The following is a 12,945-nucleotide window of genomic DNA, read 5'->3' on the forward strand; positions in this document are numbered from 1 at the left end:
AACCAGCACCTTCTCCATTCAAATTGACAACAATACTGTCCTCCCCTCCCCCCAAGTTAAAAGCCTGGGTGTCATCCTAGACGGTACTCTCTCCTTCACTCAGCATATCAATACCACTACCCGGTCGGCCTACTCCCATCTCCGTAACATAAACCGCATCCGTTCCTCACTCACCACCGATAGCACGGCAATACTCATTAACGCCTTTGTCACCTCTCGTTTGGATTACTGTAACTCACTCCTCACTGGTCTACCTCTCAAATCACTTCGCAAACTTCAACTTGTCCAGAACTCTGCTGCCCGAATCATCACCAGAACTCCATCCTCACATCATATCACCCCTGTCCTTAAACAACTTCACTGGCTCCCTGTGTCCTTCCGTATAATCTATAAAATCCTTCTTCTCACCTACAAAGCCCTCCACTCTATTGCCCCACCATACATCACTGAACTACTTCATATCTATTCTCCGCCTCGTCCTCTCCGCTCCTCCAGTTCCACTCTCCTCTGCACCCCTACAGCGTGCCTGGCCACCATGGGCGCTAGATCCTTCAGCCACACTGCGCCCCGCCTTTGGAACATTCTCCCTCATCGCATCCGGTCGTCTCTGGACCTATCAACTTTTAAATCATCACTCAAAACATATCTGTTCCGTATAGCGTTTTCCACCTAACTCTCTTAACTTCTCAAAGCAGCCCGTGATGTCCTACCACCCTCTGCCTATTTCATATTGTCTCATACTGTTTCATATTTGTTGTTCTGTCATCTGGGTTTCTGTATTTCAATTTACTTTTACTGTACTTCGCCCACTTCCTAGATAATCCACCCTTTTGCCTTTACATTCTCTCCCGCCGTTTATGTATTCTTGTTACTGTTGTTTTAATGCACTCTATGTATATCATGCTGTATGCTTCCTTTTCTATCTGTAAGGTGACCTTGAGACTTTGAAAGGCGCCATGAAATAAAATGTATTATTATTATTATTATTATTATTTGACAACACAGTATAAGACAGGAACTCTCACCTGTCTGTGAGGTTGAGGCTTTGTTGCTGGCAGCAAAACGATAGAAGGGAGGGTTGTCACAGTGCAAGACCACAGGATTGACTGGGTCTGTTTGCTGCAGCTCAAACAGGAGCTCCTCCATAGTCTGGATGGTGTTGTTGCGACACAGGTAGATCACCACCTTCTTGATCTAGAGCAGATACAAAATAACAGCACTAATTGGTTTACAGCATTTTCATTGTATATATTTCATACAGTATTTGTTATTTTTATCTCATTATACTGTACTTTACTACCATACGAGTACTGTAGTACTGAGATTTCTATCAGTATGCACAGGTTAAACTTACATAAGGCAACAGTGTGGTGTCACTGCTGACTCCACACAGGCTAATAAGGAATTGCAGGGTGATCCGTAAGTTGTTGCTCCAGCGCTCATTGCATACCAGAGCATTCCAGGCATTCTCAATCTCTGGGCCAGGAACTTCATCTCCATACTGATGATGGAACGAAAAAAATTCCAGTTGAATGGCAGGAGATATCGTTGGGAAAGAAAACGAAATTTCATAAACGTAAATGGGTTCCCACCTTAGCAGTCATAAACATAAGGTTGTTGAGCACCAGTGAGGTCGCCTGCAGGGAGCCCCAGCCATTACCCCTTAGACTGGGGCACAGACCCATACCCTGTGCCTGACCACGAGATTCTTCCTCTGGTGTGCAGGGGCTTGAGGCAGGAGGCAGGAGCCCCGTGTCCACTAGCTCAATGTTACTAAGCCACGGTAGCAGGTAGGATAGCATGATCTGTCTACCATTAGTGTGGGTGGTTGGGAAACGCTGGCTAACCTCTGCACAGAAAAACAAATTTTAAAGGAATTGGTTTTGAAACATTTTTTTTGCTGTCAATACATGATAATGAAGGAAAGCAGAAAAAAATGGGGTTTTCCCCTGAACATAGTCAACATCCAGTATTTACCTGAGAACAGAGGCAGAGTAAGCTCTGGGTACATGCTGGCCAGCTGGATGGAAAGCTGGGACAGGTTGACGCTGTACAGGGGGGGCAGGGGCCCGTGTGTTCCATACAAAATATTATCAGGCTTCTGCTCCACCATCCGCTTAGAGTACGCACACAGCTTAGACTCCAGTACCTGAAGACATATTATATAACAGCCAAAATGCTTGAGTTCTCTTTTCCATATTTAACACTGGATCACAGCCTTTGTATTCTGTGTGCTGTACATTTGAATGTACCTGCATTAGCTGCATGGATATCTCATATATTTCTCTGCTGGTGTCTGAGGCTTTGAACAGCACCAGATTGAGCAGAGTCACCAGGTCACATGGATAGTTCCTGTAAAAATAAGTAGAAATGGTCTCTATTTACTGGTTACAGTGAAAACAAATTAAATGGTGTGTGCAGTGTGGACAATAGCAGGCTGAAGAGTATTTGTGTACTTTATGTTCATGGTATAATTTCATTGGTTACCCTATAGCCAGCATAATAACACCCATAAGACTCACCTTTTGTAAATATGTATTATTTTAAAAAAGCTTTTGCATGCTGCATTAGGCTTTCTAAATATGTTGTTTATCAATTTATCATTTTAAAAATATATTTATACCCATAAGGAAATTTTATTTTCATGTAAAATTGTTAACATGGAAATCAGAAGGAGTTTCCCTGGTAGACTTTCTCAACATAGAAAACACCAGCTAGGCAGATTCTAACTAGTGCATGATTTGTTACCTATTTCCACAGACTGTGGCGATGGCCTTGAAGCAGCCTGATGCCAGCTGATAGGAACCAGTGAAGCAGCGGTCCACGGCCCAGTTAAACAGATTGATTTGGTCCGGGTTCAGTTCCAAGAGCAGAATCACCACCTCGCACCCCAGACGGTGCACCTACGGCAAACATACGTTATCATGTAGAGGGAATAATTCACATTAACAAAAGAAAACTAAGATTTGAATAATAACTTCTTGGGGTCAGCTGAAGTTCTGTACAGTCAAGAATGTATGTTAAGAAAAAAATAGCATACACAGAAAGCTCCTGTTAAATAAATCAAAGTCATCACTTACTCGTAGGTCATGGCAGGCCAAGATGTTGTCAAGCCATTTGTAGAGATAGCCATCAGTAGAGAGTCCCACGTTGTCAAACACGGGACCACAACAGAGAACTGCTGACATGGCCTATGTGACAAAAGCTGAGTTAATGCCAAGGTTTCTGTAAAATAAAATAACTCCTCCTGTGTGGTAGAGTTTGGGAGCATGATCACTTACCTTGAGAGCACAGTACTGGTAGCGAGTGATCTGGTGGTTGCGGTCGCTGTAACGATCTAAGGGAGTGAACATAACACTGAAGGGTCCAGCCCATTGGCTGAAGAGGATGAAGAGGTGATGTCTCAGTGACTGTTGAGGGAAGAGGAAGCGTCTGTGGTGGACTGCACAGATGTGAGGATGAGGAAAAAAGAGACGTGTAAATTTAATTTTCGAATCTCTAGGCTTTTTTGCTGACATGATTTAGTCTGTGGCTGTAGAGCAAAGGTAAAGTCATGGCTACCGCATCTACTAATAATGAAGTACCACTGTAGAATGATATATAATAATAACAATAAAATATGAATGAAACGACTTACCAGGAACACACTGGATGAGATTAGCCACCATCCCACTGAAATGGGTTCTGATGTCTTTAAGTATGTCCAGCTCCTTCTCATTCTCAGCCTCCAGAAGCATTCGCGTTAGATCCACGTACTCAAGGAACAAGGCCCCCAGTGCCAGTGAATCACGCTCCAGTGCTCCATTGGTGCTACGGAGGAGGACAAAGAAATCTGATATTCATAATCATAGAGATCATCTTTCTTACATTTTGCAGGTAAAAAACTGCATCATTACAGCATCGCTGCATAAGAACAGAAGTACAACAAGAGAGATCACAACAAAGAAAGCAAGATGGCACTTGAGATATAATCATGTGCTACCTGTCACTGATAACGCCTGCATTAGCCAAGAGCTCAAAGATCCTCAGCAGCTGCAGCCTGAGAAGATCCCTCCTCTCTCTGCGCTTCTTGTTCTGAAAGAACAAACAGATTTTCAATTTACATCTTAAACAGTGTTAATTCTGCAGCTAAAAGTTTAAAAATGTATGTTAAAGTATGATGCAACGCATGTAATCCAGAAATATTTTCACAGTTTTCTGCTTGGCATGAATAAAGTTAATTTAATTTTGTTTCTGGGCTGTCAGTATTCTTCTCTCTGGCCTTCTATCATTGTGTGTGATACCTCAGGCCTACGTTCCAGTGCTTCCTTCATCAGTGGATGGAGTTCTTCAACCAGCTCCCTGTGGCACACAGGATTACAGGGGGAAAAGGCATTAAACGCGTTAATTGCTGAGATTGTTCAAACCTTTCTTTGCAGATGGGGGAAAGTCAGATTTAAAGAAACAGAACAGGTTTCTAACAAATATCTATCTTGTGCAACCAAAATGTCAGATGCCCTAAAACCACTAATCCTAACACAAAGCAATGTTAGACAAATTCGTCTGGAGAGACTTCATAACAATGAGTGCCCTATTGGAAAACATTTTCAGGTTAAAAATAGATTTTCCCTTTTAAAACAAAATACTTTCCTTTAACAATGGAACCTCTGTACTTTGAAAGAATGTGATATATCTCTGTCTCTCAAGAATTCCCCTGCAGATTAGTGTATTTGTGCATTTTTTTCTCTGAATGTCAGAGAGGCACGCAGCACATTTAGAGATGAGCTGAGCAAAAACATTCAATGAATGTCTTTCTTATGTAAGAAAAAAAATCTAGCAAATCATCCATTTTCTAATGTAATAGAAATCTATCAAGTTTTCTCCATTTACGCTTTGTGTTTATATTTTGCCAAAGCAAAAGCTCACAACGAAGAATAGACCTGGGTCATACAGAAAAAGCAAACAACTACTTCGTGATTCCTGCACGTTAACCTGTGCATTAAATCAGTAATGTGTTTTCACAATAAACAAATATTTGGTATTGTATTATGTAAAAACAATGTATAATACCTAACCCAAGTCTAAGATGGAAAATACACGTTGTGTGTGTTTTGGTACATGTTCATACTCCAGTACCTGAAGACCAGAGCATTTGTGCATCCAAAGCCCAGAACCAGAGACTCTGTGATCTCCAAACTCTCAGCTCTCATCAGAGGGACAAGCTGTTTTAAAAGCCAGGCTACAGAGGGAGTGCCTATCACCTGAGCAATTAAAGAATAATGTTACAATGACAAGTATGAAACCATAAATATTCATTATTTACAATATACACTTCACATATAACACTATCACTATCTTTATTAATGAGTCATTTTCAAATAAAAAGTATTAATCCTACTCAGGATTAATGCTGATAATGCCAGTATGACAAAAATGGCGCTTTGCATTTCAAATCACATTCATCAATGAGTCAGAGAAAAAAAATTCTTTTTAACAATTAACTATTGTTAATAGAGACTAGACTTTCCAAAATTTGTGATAAACCCAGGCATACACACCTTGTTGTCGTAGGTGACACTGCCGTCGGGTGTGGTGGCTGTTATCTCTGGTGTGGAAGCTCTAAGATGACCGGGGGACATGATGCTTGGTTTGGCCACACCTAGACAGAGGATCAGGTAGTTCCGCCACAGGGAGATGTAGCTGTCACTGGAGCCTGGTGTACTGGTCTTCTTAGCATTCACTGGGCTGCTGTAGAAAGAGGTGGAAAAACAGGAGAGAGTAGATGGTCAAACATTTGAATCCTTCATAGGCACGCACTATTTGTTTCATGTGACATTTCTTGGTAATTATGTTGCGATTTTGGTTATTTAAGCAGCAGCTAAAATGCCGGAAAATCACAGTGTAATAAATGCATGTTCTCATACTTGGGGTCAACCAGTGGCAGGAGCAGCTGGAGCCGTGTGAAAGCGTAGGGCCAGGCGTATCCCAGGGCGATAGGGCAGTGTTTTGGCAGGTGCTCCTGCCGCAAAAAGATGTGCAGACAGAGCACCCATGGGTCCTTTAGACACTGGGCAAAGATCCAGACATGGCTCGGGCTCTTCACATCATAAGAACTGCTCACGAGTCGGGCTGTCCACTCCACCAGCCACTGGAGGTCAACATGGTGGCTGAGTGGCAAAGTGGACTGAGGAGGAGAGGATACAATGATACACAGCAGCAAAAGCATATTTTGGAGGACTGTGATGTGATGTGAATTGATCTGATGTATTAATGTTACAGCTACACTCTTAACACAAATCCACTTACTGAGTCAGACACAGCCACATGAACAAAGCTGTCCATCACAGCTGGGCTGAGCTGGTCCATGACCTCTATCATGGGTTTATCATCATCCTGCAGGGGAAGACAATTATATAATCAGCTATTTGTATATCAGCGTTACACCATGTGAGAAAATTCACAGGCTGCATCTCTAATCACAGCTACAGTCAGATGACTTCCCCCCTTCTATTTCTATGTCCTTTCTCTTTCTTTTTTCCTGTAGTGTACCTCAGCATGACCCAGAGCTGTGAAGAGGCAGCGTATTTCTCTTAACACGCCAACTGCCAGCTTCCTTGTGCTAATCTGACATGAGCAAAGGAGCAGCAGAGCCAGGCCTTCTACCGCATGTAACACTGAGCAATGAGGGCTTCTCTCTGGCAGTCTGGTGCTGGCCTGATGGAGAGGGAAGACACAGAAGGAGGAGAAGTTAGTTAAGAATAACAAATACTACTATAAGTGCCCTTGGCTGGTCATTAAATCTGGAGTTACTGAATTTTAAAATTGACTGTGTGAAACTGACTATGACATTATTATTATTAGGCAAGACTGACCATCACACTTAAAAGCATATTACATGTGATGGATGGTCAAATATGTCTGTAAAATAGTTTTTTGAAATATAGAATTTTAAATAAATGTCAGCTTATGACTATTCTAGTCTGTGCTGTACAAACCTCAACTCCACCTCGCATCTTCCCCTGAAGCTGCAGAGCCAGTCTCCACTGTGTGAGCAGCTGGAGAAGCAGCTTCACAGATGCATCCTGCAGACCTGGATGGGTGTCTTGAACCTGAAATAGTTTGGAGAGGGACATAAATAGAAGGGCTGCCAATGTCAGTATTCGAACATATATTATTCATCCAAAAGGATAATGCTTTCTGAGTTTCCAGTGGCTCTTTATAGGCTTTCTGTGGCAAAAAATATCATTTTGAAATCGACTAAGATCAAAAACAATGGAGAAAAATAACTAGGGGCAATGTTTTATGGGTTTGCTGTAAAACACATACGACCTACTCAACCTATTTTCAGACACAGATTGCTGTTTGTTACTGCTCAAATTAACCTGAATTATAGGATTTTGTGTGAGCCTAAGGGAAGCTGGAGGTTACTGTCAAGCTCAATTATACCTCACGCAGAAGGAAATGTGTGTAACCGAACAGGACATCTTCCCTCCAGTCTGAGAAATCCAGTAACAAGCTCTGGAGGGAGTTCTGGGAAATAAGGCGAAGCTCATCGTCCATGTGCACTGTGAGTCTGAGAGAGAGATGAAAGCATACCAACAAAGTAAAATAAACAAGTTCTTGCTTACAATAATGAAAACTGATAAAGAAAAATTTTAAATATGCAATGAGATGAAGAGATTAAGTTGTCCTCTCTGTAACTCACCGTGAAAGCAGGTCAATGAGCTCAGGTTTGGACATGCCATCAGGAAGAATACGAGGAATAGCAGCCACACATGTCCTGAACAGGTCAATTTTAGGCTTCCTTTCACCGCTGTCAAAGATGGTGTAATTCATTAGTAATTCATTTACAATCTAAACTAGAACTCACCTCAGCCCCTTCACTTTGTAGTTACATACGTGATCATGTCCTCCGGTTCTTTGTTGAGCATCTGGACGCTGGTGAGCATCATGCAGCGTCCCACCTCCTTGTCCAGGTGTCTAAGGATGTTGTCCAGAGCCTTTCGCACCTGGGAGTAGTAGAGGGACATGCCTGTGGGAAACACAAAGAGACAGTACATAGAGTTAGAGAACACAGTCAAATAATGTAACAATAGCTTGAATACCCACAGACACACACAGACCTATTAGTTTGGCTTCCTCTTCAGTGAGCGTCTTGCTGAGATAGGTTTTCTTCTTCTTCAGAGAGTTTCCAGAGGGCAGAGTGGCTCCTGTATTGGGCATAGGAGGTTCTCCATCCTTCTGCTGCAGAGCATCTGCTATCACCAGGAACGCCCGCAGACCTATGTTCATACGCTGCAACACAGATAAAGCACAGCGTCCTTACAACATGCCTGTTAATCAGGAGCTATGGAAGACTGAGTGAGGATTGAGTGAAAGCATGTTACACCAGAACAGACAGCATTCATATGTTGGAAGACACAACAAATCTTTACTATTGTTAACTGCTTTTATTTGTAATAATTCATAAAAAAAATGAATGAAGTATCTTTTCAATACTTCAGTGCTGTCAACTAAGGGATTCTTGTTTATAAAGTCTTTACAGTGGCACAATTTAGCATTGCACTCCTATTAGTCCATTAGACTCACAGTAGACGGTAAAAAAAGAACCATAGCTGAAAAGGTGATGATTCATTATTAAGGTACATTTGATGTCAAAGCTCCATGGGAGAGTATATGAATTTTTAGCTTCCTGTGATGACTCTACAAACTACAAATAAAAACTGATTCCTCCTCCCTGTACCATAGCCAGGGGAATACACTGTTCATCTGTGTTTGTGTGCATAAGGCTGAATGTCAGGCTTTCTTGTCTTTACCTCTGGGTTGAGACTGAAGGCTTTGGCAGGTTTCCCAACACTCAGAAGGTCAAATATGATCTCCTTCATGGCAAAATCCAGTCTCTCCTGAACAAAGGACAAACATACTGGATTTCAGGACTAATGTGATGCGTATTGTGTGTCATCAGTTGGACAGGTTTATTATAAAACTGCTTACACTAATTCTTATTAAAATAACAAAGACTAAACAAGAAAGGTCAAAAAAGTCTCATTTATCGTCTTTATATTTGAGTCATTAAAACACAAACTGGTAATCTACTCAGTTGCTAAATGACATATATGATGTTTGGTGACAGCAGCGGCCACAGAGGCTTGAGGAGCCATGAAAGCACGTACTTCAACATCATCAGTATGAGTTTCAAAAGCTCAGCTATGAGCTGAAATGTAATCAATTTTGATAATGTATTCCACTGTAACATAAAAAAAAAAGTGATGGCCTACTTTCCTGGTAATCCTGCATTTTCATTATTTTTTAGCATTTGATTTTTAGTATTAAATTTTGGATTCAACAAAACAGTCTGGATAAAACAGAAAAGACATGGAATCCCACTTTATTTCTCATGTCTTCTGAGATGGAAGAGTACCAACCTACATCAGGCAGGTTTGTACATGTGTGCAATGATATACACACCTGAGCGATAAACTGGATGATCTTGACAAAAATATTAAGCGGCATGTCTCTGGGCACGACACTACGACTCCCTTTAGGGAACAAAGTGGACGTAATTGACGTCAGACGACTGAGAGAAAAAGGACAAATGAGAAAAAGGAGGCAGGGAGGAGAAGTTAAATAATTTGATAAATTCATTACATGTTTTGCTTAAATAATTTCTACTTCGACTTTAAGATCATCATTTTCTGTTTTCTTTGTAGTCTATTGCTCTCAGAGTTTCAAATTGCATCTTACATTTACTATGATGAAAACTATAACTATATGGAACTGTTACCTCTGCGTTCCAGTGTTGCTTTCGCACTTTATTCGGATCATGTAGACCCACAGCAGGCGGTAGAGTGATTCTAGAGCCACACGTGCCATCTTGGGGTCTTTATTCTGCATTCGTACACATGCAGGCAGAAATGAATTCAAAACAATTTTGTTTCATCATGGAAACTAATTCATACGCATCCACCTGGCAAACGTGTGTCAGCCTTGCCCACCAGTCAAACAACACAAGGAACAGAAATGACAGGGATTTCTCATAGACAAATTTAGTGTTGTATGCATATACTGTGTGTTCTCCATGGATGAGTACGCATGCATGGTTTTTGTGCGTGGGCATAACAATGCTTTTGATTTAGACAAATAAAACCTACTGAACTAAATCTTGAGTGTATAAACGGAAATACAGACCTTGAGGTTTGAGAGGCAGTTGTTGAGGAAAATGTGCCAACGGCTGAGGAAGAACTGCTTCTGACTGACACACAGCAGGCAGGTCACCAGAGGATACAGAGCCTGGAGTTAAAAGGGACACAGACAGCAGACATTTGCATGAGGTGGAAGATTACATAGTTTGAGATGAATCTTAACATGTTTTCCCCCTTGTTTCAGAAATCTAATCAACTTGCTTTTTTTTTCCTATCATCTATGTCTTCCTCTTCAGAATTAGGTCAATTTCCCATAAGAAAACATCTCCTTCTCTGTGCTTTATTTTACAATTAGGTTTCATGAGAAGACTAGCTGAGTCTAATGTTTAGTTCATTTAACATATTTTCTCTCCGCTTCATGGTTCATTACAAGTTTATCAAGCAGAGCAATATATCGAAAACATCAACATAAAGTTCACCTACAGGAATGTGACATTTCTTTCTACTCTGTTCAGTCATTTGGAAAGGGGATCTACAGGGGTTGGACAATGAAACTGAAACGCCTGGTTTTAGACCACAATAATTCATTAGTATGGCCATGGATATTGACCCTGTGGAGCTCCCGATGAACAGTTTTGGTGGAAACAGGAGAGTTGAGATGCACATTTAATTCTGCAGTGAGTTGGGCAGCTGTGGTTTTATGTTTTTTGGATACAATCCGGGTTAGCACCCGGACATCCCTTTCAGAGAGCTTCCTCTTGTGTCCACAGTTACTCCTGTTGGATGTGGTTCGTCCTTCTTGGTGGTATGCTGACATTACCCTGGATACCGTGGCTCTTGATACATCACAGAGACTTGCTGTCTCGGTCACAGATGCGCCAGCGAGACGCGCACCAACAATTTGTCTCTGATATGTCACCCATAATGCTGTGTGCGTTACAATATTTTAAGCAAAACTGGTGCTATTACTCTGCTAATTAAACCTTCACCTATTACTCTGCTAATTAAACCTTCACACTCTGCTCTTACTGGTGGAATGTGCAATCAATGAAGACTGGCCACCAGGCTGGTCAAATTTAGCCATGAGACCTCCAACACTAAATTGGCCAGTGTTTCAGTTTCATTGTCCAACCCCTGTAAGTCTGCATAGAGATCATTCTTGAACATGAAAGCCTTGCTAATGATCAGTGTGAGTAAGGTACACCCTTGTCATGAATGGTTTTGCAAATGCTAAGTTACAGGAGTGCATCATTTATCTGTCATGCCTTATCAAGATACAGTCGGTATTTGTTATCTGTCTTTTTTTTTAGACAATAACAATAATAGGAATGTACCAAAATTGCTGTCATTCCTATCATGTCTGCTCATTCTGTAGGTTATTGTATGTTTGTATGCTGCTTGTTTTGGAAAAAGTGAAAAAATCATGTATGCAGAGAGGTGTGGCAAATCTTGGATGCATGAGTTGCTCTGGGTATTTGGAGAATCTATGGAAGAAGGCATGCATACTGTCTCAGTGACATAACTGCAGCCCTGAGGTCATGAGTCTCCATCTTGGCAAGAGGAACCCATGTACATATTACAGACAGCATATTGACAGCAGCCAGTCCATCACCACACAAATATTTTCTTTCTAAAAATCTTATGGTAATTAAATTGAAGTGAATTGTTTTGCAATGTAAAAAGTTAAAAATCCTACTTAATTGGCAGGTTGTTTCACTCATTGTAAAAAATTATTTTTTAAAATGGATTAATAAGAAAAGATCTTTTAAGAAGCAAGCCTTTAGTTAAAATTTGGTAATGCTGTGCCACAAACTGCTGTCTGTTCTTTGATATCCTTAACTTTCCTGTTCAAAGCTTTCAGGCTGTGGCAAAGTGACTTTTCATACCAATCCTGACAATTAAACAGAGGGGCTTTATTTCATGGTTGTTTGTGCGAGACTACTACCTTAATAAGAAAGACGTGCTGCATCTAATTTGCTGACTCCTCTTCCTTACTGTGGGTAAATACTGCCTATCTGGCACTGCGTCAAAAACTAGCCTATGTGCTGCATACTGCACTCCTGTCTGCCTCCAATGGATAGATAAAAGCTTACATGTTGGAAAGTTACAGTAAGTGCTTTCACCAATTGCTGATAATGGAGAGGAAATGAAGAGAGATGAGCAGTGATGAAAACAGAATATTAGAAAGAAACTTACCAGAGAATGTTTCTTCCTAGACGACAGGTCCAGTGTGATATCGTACAAACTCTCTACGAAATTTCGTAGACATGGCACGTTCACCTCATTCTTCACAGTCTGGCGAAGGACAAATAATTCAGACATTAGGTTCATACACATTTTCCTTCTTATAATTGCTTTGACCACCGTCCTTACGCTAAATGGTGGAAAGAGACGAAACCCTCAATATTCAAGAGTTTAATATTTACACAATACCCAAGACATAAACAGATATATATTTAGCACTTCGAATGTATGGTAAATAGAAATACAGATTAAAATTATTATGTATTACTAAAAAAACAAACCATAACTTAGAAAACAAAGAGTGTGCTGAGCAGTGCATGAAGTACGTACAGCAGCTACGGGTACAAGTATCTCCACAAAAAGTCCAGCTAATGAGTGTTTAATGTCTTTATCCTTCACTTCCAAAAAATACTGTGCACATTCCTACAGAGAGAAAGAGAGAAAAATTCAGAGACAGTGAGAAGCAATATACAGAATGCACTTTAAATAATAATTCTGGGAATGCAAGGTCACTTGTTTAAATACCTGTTTGTTAGGGGCAAGGAAATGAGAAACATTTACAGTCCTGCAATTATTACCA

The 12,945-nt window shown here is 40.8% G+C and overlaps 1 protein-coding gene across 4 annotated transcripts in view; it reads right to left on the reverse strand.

The window, feature by feature from the left end:
- fryb (furry homolog b (Drosophila)) overlaps positions 1-12,945 on the reverse strand; it is a 50,284-nt gene that overhangs the window by 16,688 nt on the left and 20,651 nt on the right. For all 4 annotated transcript variants that reach the window (XM_026327971.1, XM_026327969.2, XM_026327968.2 and 1 more), the window contains exons 9-35: positions 12,696-12,788; positions 12,318-12,416; positions 10,168-10,269; positions 9,764-9,867; positions 9,448-9,556; positions 8,796-8,882; positions 8,103-8,274; positions 7,879-8,011; positions 7,685-7,792; positions 7,426-7,552; positions 6,975-7,088; positions 6,529-6,693; positions 6,286-6,372; positions 5,904-6,163; positions 5,538-5,727; positions 5,116-5,240; positions 4,284-4,341; positions 3,983-4,074; positions 3,638-3,810; positions 3,282-3,442; positions 3,081-3,191; positions 2,749-2,903; positions 2,253-2,352; positions 1,978-2,149; positions 1,593-1,849; positions 1,355-1,501; positions 1,026-1,194 (exon numbers count right to left, since the gene is read on the reverse strand). In XM_026327971.1, coding sequence (XP_026183756.1) covers positions 1,026-1,194; positions 1,355-1,501; positions 1,593-1,849; positions 1,978-2,149; positions 2,253-2,352; positions 2,749-2,903; positions 3,081-3,191; positions 3,282-3,442; positions 3,638-3,810; positions 3,983-4,074; positions 4,284-4,341; positions 5,116-5,240; positions 5,538-5,727; positions 5,904-6,163; positions 6,286-6,372; positions 6,529-6,693; positions 6,975-7,088; positions 7,426-7,552; positions 7,685-7,792; positions 7,879-8,011; positions 8,103-8,274; positions 8,796-8,882; positions 9,448-9,556; positions 9,764-9,867; positions 10,168-10,269; positions 12,318-12,416; positions 12,696-12,788 — 3,670 coding nt within the window. The remainder of the gene's footprint in view (positions 1-1,025; positions 1,195-1,354; positions 1,502-1,592; positions 1,850-1,977; positions 2,150-2,252; positions 2,353-2,748; positions 2,904-3,080; positions 3,192-3,281; positions 3,443-3,637; positions 3,811-3,982; positions 4,075-4,283; positions 4,342-5,115; positions 5,241-5,537; positions 5,728-5,903; positions 6,164-6,285; positions 6,373-6,528; positions 6,694-6,974; positions 7,089-7,425; positions 7,553-7,684; positions 7,793-7,878; positions 8,012-8,102; positions 8,275-8,795; positions 8,883-9,447; positions 9,557-9,763; positions 9,868-10,167; positions 10,270-12,317; positions 12,417-12,695; positions 12,789-12,945) is intronic.

Source organism: Mastacembelus armatus, chromosome 14 (assembly GCF_900324485.2).
Source record: "Mastacembelus armatus chromosome 14, fMasArm1.2, whole genome shotgun sequence".
Lineage (NCBI taxonomy): Eukaryota > Metazoa > Chordata > Actinopteri > Synbranchiformes > Mastacembelidae > Mastacembelus > Mastacembelus armatus.